The sequence below is a fragment of the Agelaius phoeniceus genome, chromosome 2, assembly GCF_051311805.1.
Source record: "Agelaius phoeniceus isolate bAgePho1 chromosome 2, bAgePho1.hap1, whole genome shotgun sequence".
Lineage (NCBI taxonomy): Eukaryota > Metazoa > Chordata > Aves > Passeriformes > Icteridae > Agelaius > Agelaius phoeniceus.
In genome coordinates, this window is record NC_135266.1 from 66,984,048 (window position 1) to 67,011,804 (window position 27,757).

A 27,757-nucleotide genomic window follows, 5' to 3' on the forward strand; every position below is an offset into this window, starting at 1 on the left:
CTTCTCTGGTTGTCTCCCATTCTTCTCTTTTAAAGAGATTGGCTGTAGGTCCCAGTATGACCACAAGTGACTTTGGGAACTGGAGCATTTAGAAAGCCTTTATCATACAAATCAGTCTTAGGCAAGAGGAATCAGTGAGTAATGGGATGCTTGACACAAGAAAATATATTGAAAATTAATTCAGCATAAAATCTCCATGTATATGAATCCCTCACTGTCCTGTGACAGATTTGATGATCAAGAGGATGGTGCAGTTTTCTTTGGATGGGGACAGCTCTGATCTGACAGGCAATCACTGTCAATGAACAGTGATGCTGCCCTGTGACAGAAGCCTTCCCTCTGGACCAGACCGACATTAGTGGAAAGACAGACTTGCAGCTGCGCAGTTCTTGAACTGCTCAGGGACAGTGAGAGATATAGTAAGAATGTACTCTTAGGGAAGTGTTGTGTTTCCATCTTCCTAAAATTCGGATTTAGTTCTCTGATAACAGAAGGAAGTAGACAACATAATGGGTCTCAGAGCTACACAGACAGTGCTGGCTTGGGAATCCCATTCAATCTTCTGCTCGAACAGGAGAGCACTGCTACCAGCACATCTCCCAGTGTCTGCACCAGCCTGATGGTGCTGCTGTCACAGACTACCAAAAATACAGGAGAGGTGAGCTGCACTCTACTGTACATCTCTATGCACAGCTTCAGCACCTGACATTTGTTTTGACATCGACAACTTGTTCAGTACTGTCTTAACAAACACTCCCTGTGCCAATTTTCTGCCCTGAGGGTTTTGGTTTTAAAAAAGTTCAATCAGATCTGTCCACCCAAATGTCCTGTTCACCTTTTAAAAGTTGACTATTTAAAACAAAATCAAATAAATTATTCTACAATTTTTGCCAATTATGTTTTACATATATTCTTACACACTGAAAAGTAACCTAATTTTGCTTAAATCTAAAATAATTTTATGTAGCAAGACTTTGAAAGACAAAATTTCCTTCTAGTCAGAGCTGGCTGTTTTAGCACAGGAAGAAAAACCCATACAAATTTAACAAAACAAAAAAGAACAGAATTTTTTTTAAAGAAAAACCAAAGATTTTACTCACTTATTGGTCCAGAACTGTTTATACAAAGTCTTTCAAGTTCTTTTTTAAAGAACAACTTGCACAATGCTAAACACAAAAAATTCCCACAGAACAAGTTGTACAAATACAAAAAGCAGAGCATGTAAAAATCCGTAAGACTAACAAATACTGCCAAAGAGATATTATTTAGTGGATCAAACTGCTGCAATATAAAAGTAGTACTTGATAATAAGCACCTAACCCATTTGGATAACCTCTATTCAGAAATGTGGCTTAATACAAAATGATTTTTATAAATATAACATGGGATTTAACATTTACATAATATATTGTTTGGATTCTTAACCCAATCAATTGCAAGTTCATTTTAATTGGCTGAAAACCTGTGAAGTCTAGCACTGCAGCTGATTAGAGATCTGTTGTCTTAATAAAAGAATTTTAACTATACTTTTTTGAGAAGAAAAAGACTAGATTTTGAATTATTTACTATTATGAGTTAAAAACTTTATAATTTAATTTAGCCACTTAAAAATTAGTGGTATTCTAATCTGTAATTAAATTATATTTCACATATAAGAAGCTAGTAATTTCAAATAACTCCATGTAACAAGGTCCAACTCTCAGTTTCATACTTTTCACCTGATACTTTTTAAAGCTTTTTGCCATTTATCACTTTAGAAACTTTTAAGTGCAAATTCTTTTACATGCTATGCACAATGAAGCATTTCAAACCTACTCAACTTGCAGGTAAGAAAGAGATCACCTACTTGTACTTTTCTGAAGTTTTCTGAAGCTGGATTGACTTCTTGATGGCATGTTGTCTTTGCCTTTAGTACAAGATTCTATAGGACATAAATCTCTCATATCCCTGAGCAATTGCTGTAAGCTAATGCCACTGGACTGACTCAACTTCAGAACTTTGTTTCACAATGTCCACACAAAGTAACTGACTTCCATCAATGATTGTCATCAAAGACTGGCTTAACTGTAAATGTTTACATAGAAAAATGTTAATTTATTATAATTTTAGTAGAAAAGGGTGTAAAGCTAAACACTGCTACCATAAACAAGTTTTTATTTACAAATTAAATATTAAAAAATTAAATATTAAAATGAAGGTTTAAAAATAATTGGAAAAGACTTCTCCAGATTTCAAAGGAAACATCCCCATAAGAGATCACACAGCCAGTGCTACATGGAGTAAGAGGGTAGCATTACATAAGCTCAATTGGGAATTCTGGAAAAAATCATGGACAGGCCAGAAGGCAAAGATTTTGGAGCATTGCCAGAGAAAGAGACTTGTGCACAAGAAGCACCCCCATATAACGAGTTTCCAGAAGATGAAAGAGGCTTTGCCCTATTTAGTGACGGATCCTGCTGTGTAGCAGGAAACCATCAGAGGTGGACAAGTCATTGAGGCTGCTGAAGGAGAAGGCAAGTCAAGCAGAGGTGAAAGCCATCTGAACTAGTCAGAGAGATTGCTGAATGAGAAAAGTGACTTGCCTCTTTCTCTATTCTGACTCCTGGATGGTGGCTAATGACCTATGGAGGTGGCTGCAAAAATAGAAGACCAATTGGCAATGCAAGGATAAACCCATCTGGGCTGGACTGCACCTGCACAGGGGGCAGGACATCAGCGCACAGGTTGAAAATATGACTGGAAAGGTGTATCAGGGAGATGTTCACATGCCAGAAAACCACTCCACTGAAGAACAGGTAGATATGGCTGCCAAAACTGAATTAAATTAGGTACACTTGGACTGGGTGTGGAATGGTGAGCTATTTATAACCTGATGGGGCCATGAAACATCAGCTGCAACAAACAGATGTGCTCATCACTGAGGGACTGACCTGACCATAGAGGCCATTGCACAGATCATTCATGAATGAGAAGCATGTGCTGCAATCAACCAAGCCACTGAAGTAAACTTTCCCTGGAATAGAGGGCAGCAGCTGGGTTTCCAGTATGGTGAGACCTGGCAGAGTGGACCACTGCCATGAACATGCCAAATACGTGGTACATACTCACCGTGGTAGAGGCAACAACTGGCTGGCTGGCCACATTCCCTGTAAACCATTGCCTCTGTTCAAGACACCATCTCAGGTCTTGGGAGACACATTTTGTGGCAACATGGTACCCCAGAGAGAATCAAATCAGACAATGGGACTACTTTTCAAAACAACCTAATAAACTCTTGGGCAAAAAAACATGGCATTGAAAGGAGATCACATCCCTTATCACCCATATGCCTTCTGGAAAGATTGTGTGGTATAACAGACTGCTGAAGACTGTGTTAAGTGTTAGGTAATGGGGCATGGAAGGACTGGGATGTAAATTTAACAGAAGCCACTTGGCTGGTTAACACCAGATCTGCAAACCTCCCTGGTCCTGCCCAAACAAAACCCCTACACACTGGGGGAGGAGATAAGGTCCCCATACTATACATTGGAAGTGGCTGGGAAAATCGGGGTGGATTCCTCTCCCCATAGGAAAAGGCAAACCCGTTTATGGGATTGTCTTTGCTCAAATACCTGAGCATACTTGGTGGGTAATGCAGAAGGATGGGGACACCTGGAGAGCACCCATGTGCTCCAAGGAGATTTAACCTCGGGGAAAAATAATTTGTGGTTTAAGTTGTATGTTGCAAAAGTAAAGCAGCAAAAATGACATAAACTGATGAAGCATGAATTTTGTGAGGACTAAGGAGAGTGGGAGGCACAGGGCAAACGTTAGTGTCCAATAATTAAGTGTGCTGCTTCTCCAGTCCTGAGCACCCATCTTGATGGAATCTTACCCAAGTCATGGCCTGATTTTGGACATCTGAAGGGGTGGAGAATGCTCTTGAGATGGGAAAATAATACCTATCGGTGAAAGGACAGGGGATAGCAGGTAATGAAAATTTTAAATCTGTATGTCCAGCCAAAGTCAACCCATCAAAGCCCCTCTGCTCTGGTGAAAATCCCATCTGGTGGACTGCATCCAGCTCTGCAAGCCACAACAGAGGAAGGACATCCACCTGTTACAGCAAATCCAGAGACGGGTCACAAGCTGATTAGAGGGATGAAAGACCTCTCTTATGAGGAAAGGCTGAGAGAATTGGGATTGTTCAGCCTGGAAAAGCAGCGGCTTCATGGTGACCTAATTGCAGCCTTCCATTACTTGAAGGGAGCCTACAGGAAAGATGGGAGAGGGACTTTTTACAAGGGCATGTAGGTGTCTTGGTCTCTCTGCGAGCCTCTCAGGAACCCTGGGCCAGTCCCGAGTCGGCAGCCACCAGGGGGCAGCCCCGACACGGCCGACAGCAGGTAGACACTCTCTGTGCCCCGAGGGTGCTGAGGGCACCTGGGCTGGCAGGGAGACACTCTCTGTGTGTGCCCCGAGGGTGCTGAGGGCACCTGGGCTGACAGGGAGACACTCTCTGTGTGTGCCCCGAGGGTGCTGAGGGCACCTGGGCTGGCAGGGAGACACTGTCTGTGTGTGCCCCTAGGGTACTGAGGGCACCTGGGCTGGCAGGGAGACACTCTCTGTGCCCCGAGGGTGCTGAGGGCACCTGGACTGGTCGCCTTTGTAGCACAAGAGACACCAGAGACATCGGTAGAAGAGAAAGGGCCGACTCTTAGCAGGGGTTAATCCAAGGTTTTATTCCAGGAGTCCCGAAGGAGCTCCTGCACCTCAGGTGCCTCCTGCCAAGAGCCCCGGGAGATGTGCCAAGGTTACTGTTTAAAGGGAGGTGGAAACCAAAAGTAGGTAACATTTTACCAACCAATGAGTGACCCTAAGGGATGGATGCTGAGGGATCGACATTTAGGACAGCCTACGGGGCAAGGCTTGGGGGGCTGACGCCTGGCCTCTGGCTCATCACTCAATGACCTGGACCGAAGCTTCTGGATGGAGAGGATGGGATGCTGAGTGATTGACAGAGAGCCAGGGTGGGGGTTTGGGGATGATCTCATCCCGCAAGAGGGATAACACAGGTAAAGGGATGGGGGGCACAGTTTGGGATAAACCATTTGGGAAAAATATGGGAATACAAAACAAAACTACTCCAAAGTACTACAAAATATAAAAACACACTACAACGTGTAGGGACAGAGTAAGGGGGAATGGGTTCACACTGAGAGTAGATTTAGATTAGATATTAGGAAGAAATTCTTTACTGTGAGGGTCGTCAGGCACTGGAACAGGTTGCTCAGAGAAGTTGGATATGTATACTCCCTCCCTGGGAAGTGTTCAAGGCCAGGGTGGACAGAGCTCTGAGTAACCTGGTCTTATGAAAGGTGTCCCTGTTCACAGGAGGGGAGTTGGAACTTGATGATCTTTCAAGGTCCCTTCCAACTGCTGAATACATCTGGTGCAGGTAGTTGATTTGTAAACTGCAGTTAGAGATGCAGACTGAGATGCAAATTGAGCTCTGGGTGGGAGGAAGACAGGAGGCAGTGAACTGCCAACTCTTTGTGCAACAAAAGGCATGAAGGTGAGTGGCTAGCCAGGTGAATGGACACAGGGACATGGCAGGAACGGAAGACTCAGAAGGGAAGACTCAGGACACAGCCTTAGGCTGTGATGGTACAAAAGCCCAGAAGTTCCTTTGTCTGAGATCCCTCCTCAGAGGCACCAGCCCAGGCTGTTTCTGTGTTATTACACTGTTAATAAATTGCTTTATGGAACAAGGTTCCATAAAGACCTGGGGTCAAACCAGTGAGGAAACCTGGTCTGACTGCCAGCCAGGTGTGCAGGGAGTCAAGTGGGGCGCCTGTCAGATCACTGGAGCTACCCGCAGTGAAGGAGCTTTGGTCCCAGAAGTTGAAGTCCCTGGCACCGGGAAAGTGACTGTCAGAGACTCCTGTGAATGGTCAGACTGGGAAGTTTCCTTAACACAACCCAGGCCATTCTATGATTTGCTCACAAGTCTGCAGACACCCAAGCAGCTCAAAACCTCAAAAGTGCAAACAGGAAACAAATACGTAACAACAGCAACTTCCATTTTTGTTTAAACACTAAGATTCTTTGTATTTATACAAAATACAGATCCTGTTCCTCCTTCCACACCGGACTCGTCTGCAGATCATTGATCTTTCCTCATTACCCAGGTGCTCCTTGAAACTGTTGCTGCCTTTGTTCCAAAGCTTGTTGACTTAACAGTTGCTGTTGTTTCTGTAGAAACTGCACTACTTCTGGGCTTCTGAGTAGGGACTGAAAAGAGAGAGAAAGTGAACTTTACTTTACAAAACTCACATATATTAAATAGCTACCATAGTAATATTTTTCCATTATATGAATTTGCACATTACCCACTGCTATTGCTTAATATCATAAAAACCCTGTAAGTATAGCAAACTGGAGTAATTTATTGACATATCAGACAAAAACATCTTTCAGTTGTGCTTCAGTTCTACAGATGTGTTTCAATTGAGCTAATTTCTACATTTCTCACTGCAGATCACTCAAAACCAGTTTAATAAATGAATAAAATATTGTAATCCTGCAGCAAAGCTCATGTGCCTGTCAGAGTTCAAGCATCAGGACTATGCCCATAGCACATATTTTAGTTTTAGGCAGTTCTGTGAGGAGCAGGGAGTTGGACTCAATGATCCTTGTGGGTCCCTTCCAACTCAAGACACTCTATGGTTTTCACTGACTGTCCAGAATTTCCCAACATTTCAAAACAGCAGTCCATCCACAGGGAATGACTTAAAAAACTCCTCTGCATTCAATCAAAAGACAAAAGTATCTAAAAGTATTTGCATTTGGCTCCTGGCTTGAATAGCTGCAGTCTGTAATCCAACTCTGGTTGTTCACTCTCATTCCTGCATGGTGGCAGCACAAGTGATTGTAAGGTAAAATGGCAAATCAGGTTCCTTGGCAAATTGATTCCTTCCAAAAATTAATACAGGAACAGGGTTATTTTTCAGCTGAATGAATTCCCTAGATGCTTGCTCATTGTGAATGGTTACTTCAGTGATATAACCAAAGCGGTACTGCAAGTCAGAGGAGAAAGAGAGAAGCAAGGACCAGATCAAGGAGAATCTGAATTTCAGGAATACTGGAAGGAGGGAGGCCTGAGTTCTTAAAGAGCCTTGACATAATTAGTGCAAAAGCTCTGAATATCTATTTAAAGAGCTTCTGGTTGCTGTACTTCCATAAAAAATAATGTTTCATTCATAAGATGCCTTTCAAATTTAATTAAAAGCCACGTCCATAGAAACAGACAGGAAAGGGGACAGCAAGCCAGTAAGTGGGGCATGAAGAACAAGAGATAATATGAAAACTACTCTGTAGTTCATGACTTGTTTTCCTCATAAAAACTGAAGAGTTATGAATGCTCCTCTGAGTTTTTAGACACAATCACTACAAAAGTGCCATCACTGAGAAAGAATTATCAAGAAATACATCTAGGTAGTTGTATACCTAAGACTGACATGATGTTTCTTTTAAGGCTTTCCAAATTTCTGAACAAGCACTACACTATAATGAGGATTGGTAAATTGTGTTAATTGCACAGGTAACAAACGAAGACCAACAGTCCCAATAGCTTTTGAAGAATAGGGACTGCAAAAGAGGCAACAAAGAAAGTTGTAGTGAAGAAGCTGAATAAACTGTTAGGTACTGAATGATTTCCCTATTAAGCATTGGGCTTAACTTGTTAAAGGAAAAACTAGTGTTTAAAAAACTTACAAGATACACCATTTAGGCAGTCTGTAAATATAAATCACACTGTTTGCTTAGAGTTTGCTTTATCAACACACATATACACAATTTTAAGTTTTATATGATACATCTATAACTTCTAAAACACACCATAGTAAAGCTTACATCAGACCTAAAGTCCATTCATTGTTCTACCTAAGGCTTTGGTTGAACAAGCTAAAACCATCTCAGTTATACTGTAGGCACTATTTACCCTAAAGAAACCACCCCACCTGTGACTGCCAAAACTTCAGATCATTAAATTCAGTCATCTTAGTATTCTTCACAGAGAGACTGAAGCACACATCTCTGAAGCATGTTTGAAATTTGAAATTATGCACTTGCAGTGCATGCTTATTAAACTCATTTTCTTTTCTCACAATGGTGACAGGTAAACACTGTTACATTGCCTTTACTTATTTGAATTCAAAATCTCTCAAAAACAAGACTTACCAGCCTCTTTTTATTCAATACTTGTTCTAAAAGAGTAGGTCTTGCTGGGCGATCTCCAATGGATCCTGTTCTCTGTTTTGTGACAGACACTGAACCTTCAACACTATCCTGAACATGACAGAAAACAAAAAACAAGGGAGGTCAGACAATGAACTCTGATACAGTCATACACAGAAAATCCCAAGAGTAAAGAACATTTGCCTCCTTAATCTGCAGAGCAAAGTAACAGCACAGGAATGGAAATCTCTCTATTCAAGACCAGGCCTCTTCTTTCCACCTCCTTTCACTATTTCACCAGCAAGAGTGAAGCAATGTAGTTGAGTTAGTCTTCTATACTGCAACACTGAACAGGTTACTAGGACTAGTTATTGGCTTCAATTTATTTGACTGCATTTCTTAAAAATGAAGTAATTTATAACAGGTCAGCCTCCAGCTTGTGGAAATGAATGATATTTACCATTTGTAATTGGGCAGGAATGACAATAATCCTTGTAGTACCAAAACATACTTGAGAACACTATGATGAACACGGCAGAGCCACAGGCTATTTTTTTTGCCCCCAAAGTTTATTCTGTTCCCTGTACAATCACCAGTCATCTGATGAGATATACTAGTACAATGTGGCTCTACAATCTGCTCTAAAGAAAATATGAAAGGTTTAGAAAATTTCAACCAATGCCGAATCCTATGTGTATTACGTTCAAAACTTACTGATACTTCCGTCTACCTGAAAGGGTTCAAAAGCAGGAACAACAAAAAACTATCCCAGTACCTTTCACTTCTATCCTCTCCACAGAAGTGAAAAATAAAACTTCTACTATGAACTTTTACTGAAAATGGCCTCAATAAACACTGTAAAAAAAGTAAGTTTAGCACTAAATACCCTGCTTTTTCCTGCAAGTTCAGGCCCTAATTTCCTTACATTCAAAGCAATCTCCACTTGCACAAACTGGGAAAAGAAAACCCACCCTCTTCCAACATGCAATAATCACTCTTTCATGCTACAGATCAAAAAGTTTTAACCCATCACTACATGAAATGCAGCATTTTTACCCTTCTCCCATACTGTCCCCTTTCCTAAACTAGCACAAGTATTTGTGTAGACACACACATGAACTGAGCAAGATGAACTATCAGGGAAGGAAGAGAAAGAGGGAAAGTCATGCTGGTATTTAAATCTAGAATTCATTTTCCTCTTGAATAATGTGTGCAGCTTCTCTTATTGAAATGACAAGTAGCTACTAGAATTAGAAAAGGCTCACAAAACAGCATGGATGATAATATTGTGTAACTTTTTCAATGGAAACAAGCATGCTACGCCTTTTCAATGTGAGAACCAAAAGACTTAGACTAAATATTACAAACACAAGAGGAACTGTTCTAATGTTAAGAGTACCTGGCAAATTAGGTTGACACCAACAAGATTCAAAAACACCAGGTAGCAGACCTGAAAAAACCGTCAGAATGTAACAGAGGCTCAGAGCTTATAAGGGTTCAACAAAAATCCAAAATATTATATGGAACACTTATCAATTATAGTTACGGAATACATCAGGAAAACATCAGCAAGTCCTTTGAACTGGAAGAGGAGAGAATATTCCCTAGCAGCATCACGTACACTTCCCTTTTTTAAAGCACCTGCCTCATGGCTTTTACAGACATACAAAAGAAGATCCTTTCGTGTGACACCCAGTAGGGTTGCTATTTTATTTACATGAAGAAAAACAGAAAGAGGAAAGATTTGGGTGGTCAGTTTGCAGTTAGATCAGTTCCCAGTCACACAACTCCAGACACAGCTGTGATGATTTTTTTTCTTCTGACAATCACTATTTCACACCTACCCCTTTGAGCACAAACAACTCAGAACCTTCAAGTGTAAAACTATTTCCCTTTTTCTGTTTCATCTAAATACAAGATCTGAAACCCTAACTCTGTACAAGTGACCATCACAGAAGTGTATGGTCCTAGCTGAGTCACAAACTGTAGGAAAAAGAGTATTTAAAAAAAATGTACATTACCATCAGTTTTCCCACTGATAGTATTTCCCCATCTAAACAATACACATTAGCTTATACAAGTTAAGTACGAACTAGCAGTGGTCGAAATATTTACCTGCCATTTAATATAAAAGTAAAAAACAAAAAGCATCCTGAAGAACCTGCACAACTGATTTTTGTACATCTGATACCCAAAGCCGTTGACTTTAAAACCCCACACTTCAGCACCAGCTGAGAAACAAGTCTGACACCTCTCTTAGTCTATACTTTCCTCCCACGGGAAAAAAAGCCACGCTGCAAGCGAAGCATCTTCTAGCGACATTTCTTTTCTTGGAACCTGATATAGCTGTAAGCTTCTACAATTTACCTCAGAACTGAAAACAAACGGAGTTTCCTCTGGCAAACAGGAAGAAGAGCGAGCTGCAGGACGGCCCTAAACTTCTTCCCTTCCTCTGGCCGTCTGACAGATCCCTAGAGCCCCCCAGGAAGCCCCAGCTCCGAGGGACCCCGCGGCACCGAGCGTGGCCGGGCCGAGGCCCCGCCGCCCCCGCCTCACCTCGGCCCGCGGGCCGCCCCCCGCAGCCGCCGCCCCGCCGGCCCCCAGGGCCTGGTCGCTCTTCTTGCGCTTGTACTTGTCCTTGTATATCTTGTTGCGGTGCCGCTTGCACATCCAGGGCTTGCGCTGCTTCACCACCTGCGTGGTGGTCTCGCTGCAGCCCTCGTACGTGCAGCTCTTGCACTCGCCGCCCGCCGCCGCCTCGCTGCCCGCAGCCTCCGGCACCGCCGCCTCCTCCTCCTCCAGCTCCTCCAGGCTGGCCGTGCTCTCGCCGCCCGCCGCCTCGACCTCCTCCTCTCCCACCTCGATCTCGCCGGGGGCCCCCAGCTCGTAGAACACCATGAGGCCGCCGCTAGCGGAGGGCGGCAGCTGCGGGTCGGCGCTCGGCTGCAGGACCACCCCCGCCGCCCCGGCCGCCGCCTCCTCGCCGCCGCCGGGCTGCATCACGAGCAGCGTCAGCTGCTGCTGCTGCTGCGGCGGCGACGAGGAGGAGGAGGAGGAGGCGGAGGAGGAGGGAGCGGCGGCGGGGCTGCCCTGCAGGGCGGCGGTGCCCGGCGGTGCCCGGCCCGGCCCGGCCCGGCCGGTCCCTGAGCGAGCGCGCCGCTCTCGCGCCTCCGCCCGCGCGCAGGCGCCGCGCGCACGGCGCACGCGCCCCGGCCGCGCTGAGGGGCGGGGCCCCGGTAATGGCGGCAGCGCCCCCAGGGCGCTGTGGGGGAACTCGCGTCGGGGCTGTAGCAGCACCGCTGGCGTGAAGCGCTTGGGGCCGTCTTAGAGCAACCAGTGTGGTTTGGCCCCGGGTGATAGATGCTCGTGGTCGAAAGGAGCATGGAAGTCGGAGGGTCTGCAAGCAATCAGAAAGTTATATTAGCATATTGCGCGCTTGGCGTGGGAATTGGTTTGTTAGCCCCTGACTTACTGTGTAAGAACGCGGCAGTGGGTTTGGATATAGGGACAGGGTGAAAGGAAAGAGCAAAACATTGTGAAAAATGCGTATTTTATGATTGGCTTTTCGCAAATATTGAAATTAATATTGTATGTGTTGTGTCAGAAATTAATGCTGTATTAATTCTCTTAAGTAGTGTGTTAAATATAGTTTTAGGTTATAACAAAATGTTAAAATAGAAACTATGCAATGTAGGATGCTTTTTCTCTAAAGAATGGTGTCCCACCGAGATAGCAGTTACAGGACACCTAAATCTTTCAGAGAAAGAGAATTTATTGCTCCATTATCAGGAGAAACTAACTTCTTCCCATCTCGCTCAGGCAGGATGATGCCGCTAGGATTATGAGGAAGAAGCTGACACTGGTCAGACAGAATCCTTTGTTTGAATGGAATTTATGTATCATGTATGAAATGTATGAATGAGTTAATATGAGACAAGAAAAACAAAGAGTTACAGACAGTCCAGGTACCTCATTCTGGGCAGCACAAGCCTGAAAAAGGACACCCGTTAACAGAGTATTAACCCTTAAAAGCAATAGCCTGTTGCATGTTCATACACCTCATACATGATGCATAAATTCCATTCAAACAAAGGATTCTGTCTGGTCAGTGTCAACTTCTTCCTCTGAATCCTAACGGCATTTCAGGGCTGAGCAGGGCAGGAAGAACTCGATAAGAGAGCAATAAATTCTTTTTCTCTGAAAGATTTAGGTGTCCCGTGGATGCTATTTCAGTGTGAGTCCTCTCTTTAAAAAAGGTATCTTAGATAGCATAGTTTCTATTTTAACATTATGTTATAACCTAAAACTATATTTAGCACACTATTTAAGAAAATTAATACAGCATAACTTTCTAACATAACACATATAATATTAATTTTAATATTTGTGAAAAGCCAATCATAAAATATGCATTTTTCACAGCTTCAAGGAACTTCGATGGTCTTGAACTCCTTCCACAGCACATGCCCACATCTTGCCCTCATTCCCATGCTTGTGTGATACTGTGTTGGGCTCATCTCCAGGAACTACAACAAGGCTGTTAGTCCAGGAAGAGTGCTGCCCTCCCTCCGCATGGCCCCTGTCTCCAGCCACATCTTCTCCTTTCTCACAGGGAATTGACACCAGCAATCCTCGTCTGTTAGTGCAAACAATCCTTGGTTGGCTCCATTGCTATCCAGCTATCGTTTTTGAGACATACACATGATCCCATAATCTTCTGGGATTCTATGCCCTGTCAGCCTGCTCAGCCTCCTGTCCTGCTGGGGTCATGTGATGGCTGTCCAGATCCAAGCTTTCCTGCTGCTGAGCTGTGCAAGTGCTGTCTCTAGGCTGTGCTTGTATCCTTGCTCTTCATCCACTGTCACTTAAGAGTGCAGATACAGGGATGTAGTTTGTCTTCTCCCACTTAGCCTTTTTGTTGCCTCTAGTGACAGCCCATGTGGCTGTCAGCATGCTGCTCCTGCCCTTTCTTCCTTTGGGTATCAATTCTCTCCTTGGGTTACTTCTGTATGGCTGCAGAGAAGTCCCACTGACTTCCATCTCCTTGATCACCTGCTGTTGGCCCTTCTTTATTTGTCTTACCTCTTTACTTTCCGTGGGTTCTTGACTTTCTCATTGCACACAGCAGTTCATCCCATATTAAAGAACGCTGCTGACTCCATTTATTCCCTGGCAATTACCACAGCTCCCTTTTCCTGTCACTAAGACAAATGATTATGCTGTTCGCAGTTTTAGGCATTCTGTTTTGCCCTCAATCTTGTCATAATACATTTCTCTCTCATTTGTCAAAATAGTTAATGATGGTATAGTCCTAGAAAAATTGCAGTGAACTGAGTAACTCTGTCCTCATTGCCTGTGACCAAGCAGTCATGGGTGAGGTGATCTCCGGCTCCAGGGTTTAAACAGGAATTACAGACTATTTTTGTCAGTTAAGACTTACTTTCCCCACATCTGCTTCAGTGTTTTTCATCTCTGTTACAGCCATGCTAGGACAACTTGCCAGAACCTTTCTTTAGGACTCAGCCTTGATCTGTGTCAGTAGTGAAAAATACAAAAATTACACATTGTCACTGTCATATTTTCTGGAAAAGTCCCCTCACCAGGATTTCTTCTACTGGGAAGCTGAGAAGCCTCAGAGAAAAAGGAAAACAGTATTATCTCATTTGTTTCTCCTGTGTTTTGCTGCTTTGAAATGTGGTTGGAGATTGTTTATCCAACATGTGAATTGTTTTGACTTAATGACCAATCCATGGTCAGGCTGTGGTGGACTCTGGAAGGGAGAGTCACAGGTTTTTCAGTAATATCTTGTTAAGCTTTCTGTCTGTATCCTTTCTCTATGTTTTAGTACGGCATTCTTTAATATAATATAGTAACATAAAATAATAAATTAGCCTTTTAAGAACATGGGGTCAGATTCATCAATTCCTCCTCCATCTGGGGAGCTCAGAAAATACCACACGCATAGCTTTGTTTTCGTCCCGCTTCTTAACTATTTTGATGTCATCACAAAATGTTTGGGGTTTTTTTCACATTATAGGCCCATTCAAATAATTTTTGTTTATTTCTTTTGCTTTGAATGCATCTTGAAAGAATGTCTTCCTAAAATTCTAAGTTCTCCTGACATTAATTAAAATAAAATTCCAAAGTAATAATAAATCAAAATAAAACACATTTTTCTCCAGCCACACTCCCTGCATATGTACACATGATAACTAATTAAAAGAAATAGGAAACTGATAGCCTTTAAATTCTAGGAAGAAGAGTTTTTTGGGCCCTTCATCCACTTCTGTGAAGTCCCACTGAGACAGCAGGGTTTGGCATGGGCCAGTCTGACCAGCAGACCAAATCAGTTGAAGACTACATGAGAAAATTATTCAGGGAGTTAATCTTTCCAACCAAATGCTCTGCTGAAAACTCCCTCTCTTGTAGAATAAGTTGAATTCTACCTTAGACACTCTGGTAACACATGGGGATTTCATTGGAGACTATGCCTGGAAGCATACTTCAACTCCATGGTTCTCATTTTCCTCCTCTGAAGAAAAAAGAGCAACAAAAAGCCACAGAAAACTAACAGTTCATTACAAAGATATTGAAGTGATTAATTAATTAGCAAATTGATTTGATATTTACTGAGTCTCTTACTGTCCTGGAATGTGAAGTATCATCCATTTTTTTTAACCCAGAACCTTATAATCTGCTTGCTTGAGGGCACAGAAACATACGCAGGTAGTAAATTAGAGACAGCTAACAAAGCAAGTCCTTCTTAAAAAGCTGCCACTGGTTTTCTCTTCTTCTTTTCTGCCTGGTTTGCTCAGAAAAGAGAAACATTCCAGTGGAAAAGAAATCAAAAAAGTAGTTGTTTCCTTGGGCTGCACTTCTGTAAATCTGTCAGCTGGATAAGGAAGGTCATGTTTGGAAAATTTTATCACCACTCTGTCCATGATTGCTATCCAGTCAGGTGCAGTCACATCGTGTTTTGTATTCCCAGGTGCAATTAAAAGGAGAGGACAAATACAATTACTGAAATGTAGTAAGTTCATTTACTGATATGTAATAAGTTCATTTGTCTTCAGGCTGACGTATTCAAATAAATATTTAAATAGATTCTCTGATTTTCTGCTGTCTCTTCTTTTGTGTTTGTGAAATAGTTAATTTTAATATTCTTGATTTCTGTGATAGTTTTTACCATCCAGTTCTTAATTGTCTTGGAAACAACATGCTTTTAAAAACAGGTACCAGTTAAGATCCAGAAAGGCAATAATTATTGAAGAAGCTGATTTGTCCTGCTTACTGATCAAGATAGTACTAATGGTTATAACTGAAGTAATACTTTCAAATTGTTAAAGTTGCTTTAACACTCTTCCCCAAGGGATGATATGAATTTTGTTCTGTTAATATCTGTCTGTCTGTCTGTGTATGTATGTATGTATGTATGTATGTATCTATCTATCTATCTATCTATCTATCTATCTATCTATCTATCTATCACACAAAAATGCATTTGCCTTTATCATGTGCTGTAGGAGCACAGGCCATACTAAGACATCTGTGAGACATGGGACTCTGAAATTCATACATCCAGTGTTGTGATATCCCTACAGATATAATCTAAATGCAAAGTGTCTTGTAACCTTATTGCTATTGGTTATTTGTCCTAAAATTAACAGCTTGAGTCAAGGAGAGCATTTGGGTTTTAAAAACAGAAATGAGTGGTGCTTGAAAGATCAACAGGAATGAATGAAGACTGCTGGAGGAAGCTGAGAACAAAACGTTTTTAAAATACATCTCTTTAGAAACCCATCGTTTGATGAGGGAATCCAAATGCAAGTATAGAGTCAAGAGAGATTTTTCTGCTTTGTTGTACCTTGTACTGCTTAGCCAACTCCCCATTTATTCTTCCTACTTGCTCTTGATGTTCAAGCCAAATTGATACAGTGATAGAGACATGGAAAGATTCAAAAGCTCAGCAGTCTGAAAACAAATCTGCCCTCAAAGTAAGGTGATGCGCAGATGATCAATGTGCTCACTGATACAAATGCCCAGGTGCCAATCAGTGCTGAAATCTTACCACAAATAGCAAAGCAAAGGAGTATAAGCTACAGTAATCAGTCTGTTAAAGCTTGCTTTTCAGATAAGTGTACAAAAATTTGATGCCAGTTTCACCAAATCTTATAACCATCTCTCTTTGCACTGTTCAAGTATACAAAATGAGTGTTATCAGAAACTCATTAAGCTTTATGAATTACAGACAAATTCATTTTTGCAATCATAGAAATAAAAAATGAACTAAACAGAAGTTTGGTTTGCATTATATGTATTCTGGTTTTAGTATATGTGTGACAAAAATGGCCATTAGAGATACGTTTCCTTCCCCGTGCCCCTCTCATTTTGCATGGTTACCTTTGTCCCATGACAACAGGTAAATTAAATAGGTATGCTGAAAGAAAATCTCCCCTTGCACATATTTACACATAATTAGACATAAGTAAATCAGCTTTTTAATAAAGTTAAGATTTACAAAAGATAGTAAAAGTTTTAAATAAAATTTTTAAAAAACTTTTAAATAAAATATTTAATAAAATTAAGATTTACAAAATAGTAAAACTAATCAAAAACAGACATGAATAAAAATGTGCAGGACAGGTGTTAGACTATACCTCGAACCTCACACTGGATAGTTATTAGCCCCTGTTCTCTCCACAGCTTTAGTTACTGGAACACTACTAATTTTCAAAACAGTGTTTCTTTGATGTTCTTTTAAATTTCTGAAGTAAAACTTAACTGCAGGCCATTTTTTCAGTCTAGGTGATTTTCATTCACAATGAATGGATCATGTTTACTGCTTTTGAGCTCTGCGTAGGGCCAGTGTCATTCTGGATGTTGTCCCCCCATGCAGACCCAACATCCTTGGACATGTCCTGAGCTGTCTCCTAATCTATGTGAGTTGTTATATATTCCTTCGTGGTATGGAACAGTGAGTACCTTGGCAGAAGTCAGCATTGTTAATTCTAATTATTATTGTTTCACAGGTTGATTCCCTCTCAACCTAAATAATTGAATTCAGGCCTACTTTAAAATAATATTTCTCTCTCTCTCTACCATGAATAACAGAAAATTGCTTACTGTAAAAAAAGTAGCTATAGTCACTATGGTTAATAAAGCAGTAAATATAAAAAATGTGATACATTTGCAAAAATGAAAAAAGAAAAGCAGTGAACTGAGTTTTAGACTATGGAACATTGTCCTTCAGTAAAAGTAGCGAGAGCCTTCCTTATTAAGAAAGTTAAAACTAGATGGAAGCAAAGCTCTAGATAAGGGAAGCAATCCTCTCCTGGCAGGGAAATATGTGATTAGCTGCTCTGTCTGTTGCCAACAGCTGTGGCTGCCAAATACAAGCAACTCATACCTGTATCTGAACATCAGCATCTTTTCCTTCTTATCTTGTAACAACTGATAACATTGATCATGTGTTCTGGCCTTCGTGCTGACGTTCATAGAATCACAGAACAGTTTGTGTTGGAAGGGAACTTACAGATCATCTAGTTCTAACTTCCCTGCCATGGACAGAGACACCTTCCTCTAGATCAGGTTGCTCAAAACCCCACACAGTCTTGGCCTTTAACACTTCCAGGGATGGGGCATCCACAAGTTCTCTGGGCAACCTGTGCCAGAATCTCACCACCTTTATGTTGGGAACCCCAGAGCTGGATGCAGCACTTTAGGTGGGGTCCCACAAGAGTGGAGTAGAGGGCCAGAATTCCCTCCCTTGACCTGATGGCCAACCCCCTTTGGTGCAACCCAGGATATGATTGACTTTCTGGGCTGTGAGCAAACAATTTATTGCCAGGTCCTGTTGAGCTTCTCACCAGGGACTCTATTTCATGATCTAAGGGAATCACACCTTGGGGTCACTCACCAACTTATTCACAGGTTGTGTTCTGTGAATAATTTATCACTTTAATCAAGCACTGAACTATCTTCTGTAAAGTGCCCACAAGTATGTTTTGCGTGTCATTTCAAGAAAAAGTTGGAATATTTATTTCTGGCATAGTTATTTGGACAGCAAAATTTATATTTTCTGTTTTGGCTTAATGCTACACATTTCTCACATATAAGTGTTATCAAAGGTGTCTAGTTTTTCTGAAAGAAGTATTTCACACTTGAGAATCCCCTTAGTGGAAAGGGTGCCTCTAACCTATTAACAGGAATTTCTTTCTTGAACTAGAACTATTTTTGCACACTTCTCTGGCATTTTGTTGAAGCTGTGAAATAGCAACTTTGTCCCTTCTTTTACCCAATCATGGAGGCTTTTCTGTTTTGTTTTTCAATGTCAAGTTGGGGGGAAAGTGGGGATGGGGGTTGTTATTTGATTTGCTCTGAGAGACAGTTCTTTAAAGAGCAAGAGAATCAGAATCACTTTGTCTTCTTTGTACTGCAGTGATGTAGAGGGTATCCACAAAGTGAAGGGCAGAGGCATAGTGTGTTCGGGACACAGGAAAGACAAGATGCCCTGGTTTATGAAATTGTATAGTAACAACTGTCAGTAAATAAGATTTGTTGACTCCTCATTTATATGCTTTCCTAGCCCACTCTTCTTTTCCTTTACAGAAAGTCAGGGAGGAAGGAGTCCAATTCATGGAATTTCAAATCTTTTGTTGTATTCTGCTCAATGACTTATACCTGTTCTCTTTGAAATTCTTGGCAAATACAGGTACAAAGGAAGTTCATATGTAGGGACTTTATTATGATCAGATTCAGACTATCAGAGACTGAAAGGAAATTTCTGCACGATAGAGGGGAAGGAGTTATCGCTGTATAGGACTGAAGCATGGCTTGATCCTCAGTACATCAAATATCTGTGCCTAAGAAGCTCTTTATTCTCTCCTTTTTCAGACTAACATTACAAGACTTTATTTATGTACAGGAATAACATTTTCTAGACAAGTGTGCTGTCTCTGTGCTATGTGCATACAGCTATTCTGCCTTTCATCATGGCAAACAAGAACATGTTTGTCTGAATGCTGGCCCTGAAGCATCCATGATCAACAGCCTGTTGCAACACCCTTGGGGACCTAGCTGTTTTCAAAGCCATTCTATTAAAGCTGGAAGTTTAAACAGTTTAATTTCGGAGCAGTCAGGATCCAGACTTCCAACTCATCAAGCTGGTTCCAAGTAGAGGATCCTGAAACCAGTTTTCAGGAAGCTCAAAAGGGATTTATTAAGGGGCCATTAGCACATGCCTTAGTCATTAGCTTATATCTTCTAATTACAATTGCCTTTATCCTTTTTCTCTTGCAGAGTTCTAGGGACAGTTCCTTGCTTAGTTACCAGGTGCCCTGGGACTGCTACTTCACATGAAACATTCTTCTCAAACATTGAATTTCTTGGTCCTGTCATGCATCATCACCTGAAGCATTCGTATTGATCTATAGTTATTTTGGCATTGCAGTACATATATTGAGATATGTATACACACACACATATATATATATGCATGCTTTTCTGGAGGCATGTCACACAATTGTACTTAAGCATCAAAATTTCTAGGCAAAAGAGCTCTGCCATGTATTTTTACAGAAGGTTTTTGTGTAACTCTGAAGCCCCTGGTGTTACCATTTGGCTGAGGCACATCTGTTTCTGCATAATTTTTTATGCATTCCTGCCAGAAAGATAAATGTTGTAATCCACAGGCTGAACTTCTCCCAGTTGGGGTCAATGGCTAGTATTATTCAGGAGACACTTGGACCTTGTCCAAATCCTGGTTATTGTTTTAGAAGAGCTACTGGCATACAGAAAAATGGAAGTTAGTTTGGTCTCTGCAGACTTAATAGTTATGCTGAGAAATGCTACTGGTTGCATATTTTGGTACAGGAACGTTAGTGAAGATTATGTCCTTTTCTACATTGGAGATGATCAACTTCAGATACAGAATTTTTCCAAGAAGAGGCAGATGGAGCTTTGTAAAGAAGTTGCTGTGTTATAGCGCGCATAGGAGACAATCTCCTTAAAGAAGCAGGGCACAATTTTCCTCTTTGAACTATGCCGCCCTAGCTGCTGCAGTTTTTCTGTAACTGTTCAGTACAGGAAAGTCAAAGTGTTGGGGCTGCAGCATTGGAGTTCTCGGTAATGTTTTTTTGAGTTGACCATAGGTAATAAAGATTATGAATAGTACAGAGTAACTTGTAGAAAAGTAGGATTCCTCACTTCCCAAGGGCCACAAGTAATGTCCTAGAGGAGAAAATGTTGAGTCTGAAAGTCTACCTTAGAAAGCAGAGAGATTCATGGATAATTGTGTGGGAAACAGGAAAAGTGCTGAGGTTTCTTGGCATATTAAATATTGAGAGAAGTGAGGACAAGTCCTCTATGAGGACTTTGTATGTGTAATTGTGAAGTTGGTTTTGTGTTCTAAATAGATGGCAACTTGTAGGCTTATTGAATTGTTAGCTTTCAACATTCTTTTTTGTGTTTTGTGAACAGTCTCACAGTGGTCTGTGCCGCACAATCTGTTGAATAGTGCTTGGAAGGGAAAAGTGTGCAACCTAGACATTTCTGTCCTCCCCTCTCAATTTCCTAGACTTGTGCATCCTATATAGAGCTGGGCATTTAAACTATTGAAAGCAGAGTAGGAAGCAGAAAATGCAATTTGAATATTCTCAAACCATGAAAACATTTTGTTTAGCTCCCCATATATTGACATAAGGATAATTATGACTTAACCTCTTTTCAACAGAATATTTTACATAAAAAATTCCCACCACTTCTAAGTGTTCCTCTTTATATTGCAACTGTTGTACAAACTTTATATTGCAACTGTTGAATGATTCTTTGTAATAAAGAAAATGGTTCCCATGATATTATTTTCTTATTATAAATTACTTGTCACACAACAGCTTAGTGAAGACAGTCTTATCCCAAGTAATTTTTAAAAGTTGACTAAGAACCAGGTAATTCCTACTCAACTGCTTTTTCTCAATAAAGAATTAAAATTCATGCTTAGAAATCTGTCAAAGTCTGAAAACTGTAAATTCATTCCTCTTTGCTTCTCTTTGGCACTGTCACTTGATCAAGAGTTTTCTCTTTTTTTTATACTGAAATGAGGAGGACCAGTAGTTTTGGGCCAGTGCTCTGAGGATAAAACTAATTGACATTCTCCAGTGTAAGGAGTACACAGATGCAGATTTTGGGCTTGATTAGTGGTGGTGAAAAATGCCAGTGCTGTGTTTTATATAACAAACACAAGTTGGAAGTTTAAATCAATGTGCTTCCCTGAAACTGCCTGTATTTCAAAAGATTTTTAGATGCAGAGAATCTAGATGTTACATTCTGCCCTTTTTTCTCTTTTAAATAGACACTATTGATTTGATTGTTTTCAAAACAGTATGAATAAAGTGTGTATATTGTATACTTATTCACTGCCTAGTGTGAGGAATGGCTAGTTGCAAAATCCAGCTCTGATTTAAAGCCTTAACAGCCACACTGAAATCAGTAAGAACAAAGCCAACCCTGCCAATTCCCACACAATTGTACAAATACCACTCAAAGCAGAATTTGGACCTAAAGCCCTCAAATTGTTGACAATTTTTCTACAACTCAAGCCTTACTTACAAGGAAATCACAAGACCTTCAATTACTCAGGCAATGTCTGGAAGATCCATCTTTCTTGTGGAAAAAAAAAGAAAGAATAAAACAAAAATAAGTTACCACTCCTGACTGCAGTGGGATCCCCGAAGGCTGACAACTTATTTCACTGTGTTTAGTCCTCCTAGTTTCCCCATGACCTGGATCTCTTGTTACAAGGGTAAGTGTGTCAGATGTTTGCAATTACATGACCAATTGCAACTGAGTTTGGCCTATTTCCACTGTCAAGTCAAGCATCAGACTTGAGCTTGTATATAGTATCCTTAATTTCTTGGTAGCTTGCTGACAGGCGAGACAGCCAGCATGACTTTGTGTATATTAATGTAATCCATGAGAATTGCTCTTTAACCCATTTCTGGCCTTGTTGGTCTTATCTGCTTCTTTACTCCCAGATAGTAAAGTGATTGTACTTTACGTAATGGTCTTTCAGGCATGTCCTAGTCAGGCAAATCAACACTTTTGATCTTTTAACAGTTTATAACAAATACATCATCCTATACATTAAAAGCATAGAGTAGCAAGGGAAGGCTTAGACTGCCAGTGCTGAGGCATTATTACACTTTCTAACAATTAGAGATTGTAATTTACTTACATGAGGGATACTGAGTGCCAGATTATGATGAAGAAAAATTAATCCCAGAGTAGAAAATCAGGAAGCCAGTAATCAAGACTAATTGCAGTCTCTATGGAAAAAAAAATCACCATATACAGTAATTATAAAAACATATGCTACACATAAGGATGCACATCACAGATATAGGAGTTAACTTTAAAACAGAAAAAAATTGAGCAAAATAGTTTAGGAAAAAAATAGAAAATAGTTGATTTAAAAGAAAATTTTATTAGATGGCTAAAAAAGTTCCAGTCTATCAGAAGGGACATCTTTGGCTTAGAGCCAATCTTGGCCTGATGCCTCAGGTTTTAGCATTTATATTTTTCAGATTCTGTGCTGCTTTAGTTTTTGGGTCTGGGCTTCATATTAAAGGATGGTAAGCTCTCTTCACAGTGTAGATAGACAAAACAATTCCTTCTCCAGCTAGTGACCCAAGGACAGCCAATCCAGATCTCAGGCCCAAGAGCATAAACAAGGGTGGACTGAAGAGAGAAAGACAAGGATAAGACTTCATGGGCTAAAGCTGTAATTGGACAATTAACTATATATTATAGTTATATAAGATATATATATATATATTATAAAGTGTGAGACCCCATGACCAGTCGTGCATTTTGTCACCATTTTGGGTTCACCTAGAGTGTGGCCCTGGCTGGGCTCTTGTGCTGCCCAAGGTGTATCCATGGAGTCTCCCTAATAAAAACCTACTTAATTCTTTAACTCCATCTAGTCTCTGTTCTAGGTCAGCCTTCACAAGGCATCAGGCCCAGTAATGAAGCCAGGGCAGGCCTTGTGAATATTAAATTATATGTAATGAAAAATAGGTAAGGAGACATATATGATCATGAAATGCAGAAAAATGTTGTCATCACACAGATAAAATGAAAAGCTGAAGATTTTTAGAAAATGTATTCTTCATAGCCTGCTGTTAAATGGAGATGATAAAGTTATTATGAAGGAAAAAAATAGAGGCTTAATAAATATTTCTGTTAATTCATTGAAAATAGACCATGCTTTTTTCTATCATAAGAGGAAATTAAAAGTGTTTTCCAGTTCTCTAGCAACTTATGGCAATATTGAACATCTGCAAAAGAAAAATTAAAAAAAAAATAGAAGTTCACTCGAAAAAACCCCAAAAAACTGACACGTGATACAACATCAATATAAGTAGGTGTTTGAAGATAAAATAATGGTAAGTGAATTAAATTAAGTTGAATTAAATAGGGAAAACCTCAGGAGATAATAAACCAAAAAACAAAAAACAAAAACCAACCAACCAAAAAATCCCTACAATTTTCTGTAAACTAAAGTCATCCAGATTCAAATGGCATTAGGCACAAATTTTTAAGAGTGAAGGTTTGGATTAAGCTAATAAAACTGATGGATTCTCTAGCTTTCTGTGTTTTGGATTCAAGCCTAGCTAAATTGCTGGAAAATGTGTTTAGTCAAAAACAAGGTAGCCCAATAAAAGGTGAGCTGTGTGATACATCTGGGAAATGGCCTGTGAAATACTGGAGATTCAAATCAGATGATCAAATACCCACTTCTCATGGTAAACTCTGTAAACCTCCTTCAGTCAACTAGAGGCACCATAAATTTTACTTTTGATAGTGCTCAGGTTATTAATATCAAAAAACTCAGTCATACTAGCTAGAACAGGTTTTAAAAGTGCTATTTGAATATATTGGTCTGTAGAGAGCTTTTTGGATAATTGGCTAGCTGAGAAAGGACATTTCGATGTGATACTGATGGATAAGGATAGGGGAAACAAGCTGGGAACTGAGCAACCAGTGTCCAATCACTGACAAAGGTCACAGTGACCTTCTCTGAAACGGGAAGACGGGGGAGAAAATCGCTTGCCAGAAAATGTAGTTATCTTAGGTAGAAAAGTTAGAAGAATGCAAACATAGAAGCAAAATAATTGTTAGAAGATAGAAGTAGGTGTGGTTGATCTAAGTGTGCTTTAACCAATAATGAGCTCAGCTTTTGCAATATGTATAAGCTTCATTAACACCAATATAAATATGTGTGGGGTTTCAATAAACTTCGGGATTTGCTATTCACGCATATGGTGTGTCGCATTTCTCCCGCCGTTCACGACATTGGTCAAACGAAATCTGCTGGGAAAATGTCCTGCAGAGATTTTTCCTTTCACTCCATTCTTGGAAAGTAACATTCCTCTCTTATGTAAAGTTGTGTTTCCAGCAAAGAGGAAATTTATCTTCTTTTCCATCTCTTCCCTTTTATTACCTCTGTAGTTGTTCCCTGTACTCACTCACAGGAATTCCCTGTAGCAGGACGATGGTCAGCACAGCTACCTGTGCTGTGCTTGTTTCTGGAACATTGAGGGAAGCAGAGATGGGATGTTGACAGCTGGGTATTTCCTCAGCTGTGGAGACAGGCTCCAGGGTTTTGTGGCAGTCATTCTCTTCTGTGCAACTACTGGGGCTTTCCACAAGGTTTTTAAATTTCTTCACATTGGACAGCAGCTTGGAAATTTGTATCTGCTCTTTCATGAATTAGATGGAGCAAAGCATAGCTCATGCAAAACTGCAATTCAGATAATGGTGCGACTTCACGTTTCAAAAATAGGCCCAGCAAAGAAAGACCTGGTAGCTTTGTATACAACCAATTATATATCTGAAATGATCTTACAAAGAGGAACATTTTCTTACAGAGAAATTGCTGCTGTAGTGACTGTCCAGCAGGCTGAGACCACAGTCAGATGAGGGACAGGTTTTGCAGATTATGTGGGAACAATAGAAGAAACAGACAACATTTTCTGTCTTTCCAAAGATCCAGGCAACCCCATGATGCTGCTAGTTCTGGCAGTCCTTGCCATGAAAGGACAAATCAATCTCACAGCAAAGGTCACTTTCTGAAGCTTTTTGTACTTTGAGTTCCATTCTCTCCTAAATTTGCATTTCTTCTTGCTCTTTCCATGTGTATGCCAATAGACAAGCTTCCCAGCAGAAAGGCTTGGCTGAGGGGTTTATAGCTGGCAGAAATCATGAAGTGTAATGTACATTGACACAATTCTCTGTACCATGTGGAGTGTAATTTATACTTTTTTAGAGCCATTCTGTGACTTCTGGCCCAGAGGAAAGAAATTGGACAAAATTCCAATTCTGAATATTCTTGGCCTGGGTTTTCCCATTAAAGGTTTTGCATGAAAGCTAATTATTTTCTATTCCCACTATCTGATAACAGTCCGTACCGATATCCACCTAAAGAAATTAATATGTTCCAAAATTAAAGGTTAAAAGCTTCTAGCTTGAGGAAAACTGGTTTTGCAGCTTGATCTGTGAATGTTTGAGGTTATTTGCAGAAAAGACACCTGTACTTCACAGAGAAGAGAGAAGGAGGAGTGGAGAGGGATGAGGTATGATCTATCAAGAAAAAATTCTTGAAAAGAAAATGTGTTAGGTTCCTATTCTCATGTGGGTGAGGTATGTTTTACCTACTGTATCCTGTTCTGTCTGGTACTTGCCCAGAAATTGCTGTGACACAGTGACTGTCTCTGCCATTTTCTGTGCTGCACCTACCAAAAGTCTCAGAATCATCAACTGACACTGCCAAGAACCATCACAAGAAAATGGCATAAGCTAAAATTATCTATATAAGCTAAAAGCCTGTTAAACAGGCTAAATAAGTTAAAGTCAAAGACATACAGGCGAAAACTTCTTTGTTAAATGCCTGAATGAAAAAAAAATCTAAGAAATCAACCCTTCTCACCAGTCTCAAAACACAATAATAAAAGAATCAATTAGATAAATGAAAACGTGATAATAAGAAGGAACCATTGCTCTCCTGCTGAGTAGAGTTTGCTTCTCTCAGAGGTTGTGGTGTCAGGAGGCAAACTACAGTGCAGTAAGGAAGGAGGCAATTTCCTTTCCCCCCTCATTCTTGCATAGTCTAGAGAGCTGTTACTGAAATAGCAAACTCTAATCTTGATTTGAAATTAACTTATCTTCTTGTTTCAAAGCTAAGGGATTTAGATTTGTCTTCAGACAATTTCATGGGATTCTCCAGTGAATTAAAATGTTCCAAATTTCCCAAGAAGGGGATGCCTGACATTGCGAGTGCTGCATGATTCAGGTGGAGCTGTGATAGTTTGCTGAGTCTAAATGTAGAATGATATGTGAACAAGTGAATGTACTTTTAAAACTTCTACTTCTTTTCCATTTTCTCCACAACAGATCTGTTCCATAGATAAGGCCCAAGAACTGGGAGTGTCCCTTTAGCATCAGCATCTCTGAATGGCTTCAGTAAACCGAGCTGAACCTGATACTGGAAATGTTATGGATCACCCATACCTAGTTTTTTTTAATTAGTCCTCTCTCCTTTAGCATCTTTTTCCTTTTTTGTTAATTCTTAAAACCACATTTTTTTTCAAATGTGTCTTTTCCCAGTTTTCTTATGATTGCTATAAAAGTCTCTCTAAATCTCTCTTAGCACAACCATGGCACTTCTGGTTTTGCTAACATTCAGTTGATGCTAAACTGTTTCTTTTCTTTACATATTCATTTTCTTGTTTTCCTGATTAAAATTCTGGCTGTCATTACTCAAATTTCAAACCCTAATTACTTGTCAAAACCATGAAAATTCTAAGAAGCCTCTTCACAGTGCAGTTCTCCAAATAGTGCCTTGTGCTTGTGTTGATTCCAACCAAATGTGTATGGAAAACACTGAACTAAAAGACTTACTTTAGTATTCAAAACCTTTTGCCGAATCAAAATTAAATCCATCTTGATAATTGTAATTATAAAATGTGGAAGCATTTCCTCCCAAATAAAAAACTTGGAATTACTGGAGGCTCCTCCTTCTGTGGTGGTAGCTAGCAGTGTCAGGGAGCAGTAGCCTCAGAAGCCAGGTCATTAAAGCTCCTTAAGAGACCTCTGTGAGAGCTGTAGAGTCTTAATCTAAATCTTTTGATACAGTGAATCTTGAAATACTGCTCAAATGCTGGTCCCTGGAAATGTCATAGCTCTTCCAGAGAGCAATAAATGCTGTCAAGGAGGTAATGAGGTTAATCAAAACTTTATTTCTAATAAAACCTCTCATTTAAGACAGCCCCTCAGAGGTCAGTAAGAGACGTGAGTTATGAGCATATGTATGACTTCTTTGCACCTCTAGCATCTTTGCTGCTCTTGCGTTTGTTATCTCAGCATCAGTTCATTGGTGCTAAGGATATAATCTAGGCTATTTTCTTATTATTTTTCTAATATTTTTTTGTTAATTTTTCTGTTTGCTAGCAAAAAGCAGTTAGTGTATCAGAAATTATTAGCA

At 40.3% G+C, this 27,757-nt stretch overlaps 1 protein-coding gene across 1 annotated transcript in view; it reads right to left on the minus strand.

Moving 5' to 3' along the window:
• Positions 1–6,058: 6,058 nt before the first annotated feature.
• The window catches only part of RFXAP (regulatory factor X associated protein), a 47,745-nt gene continuing 26,046 nt past the window's right edge, over positions 6,059–27,757 (minus strand). Inside the window, exons 2-4 of the mRNA XM_077174672.1 lie at positions 10,774–11,540; positions 8,221–8,328; positions 6,059–6,273 (exon numbers count right to left, since the gene is read on the minus strand). Coding sequence (XP_077030787.1) covers positions 6,163–6,273; positions 8,221–8,328; positions 10,774–11,540 — 986 coding nt within the window. The 3' untranslated portion in view covers positions 6,059–6,162. The remainder of the gene's footprint in view (positions 6,274–8,220; positions 8,329–10,773; positions 11,541–27,757) is intronic.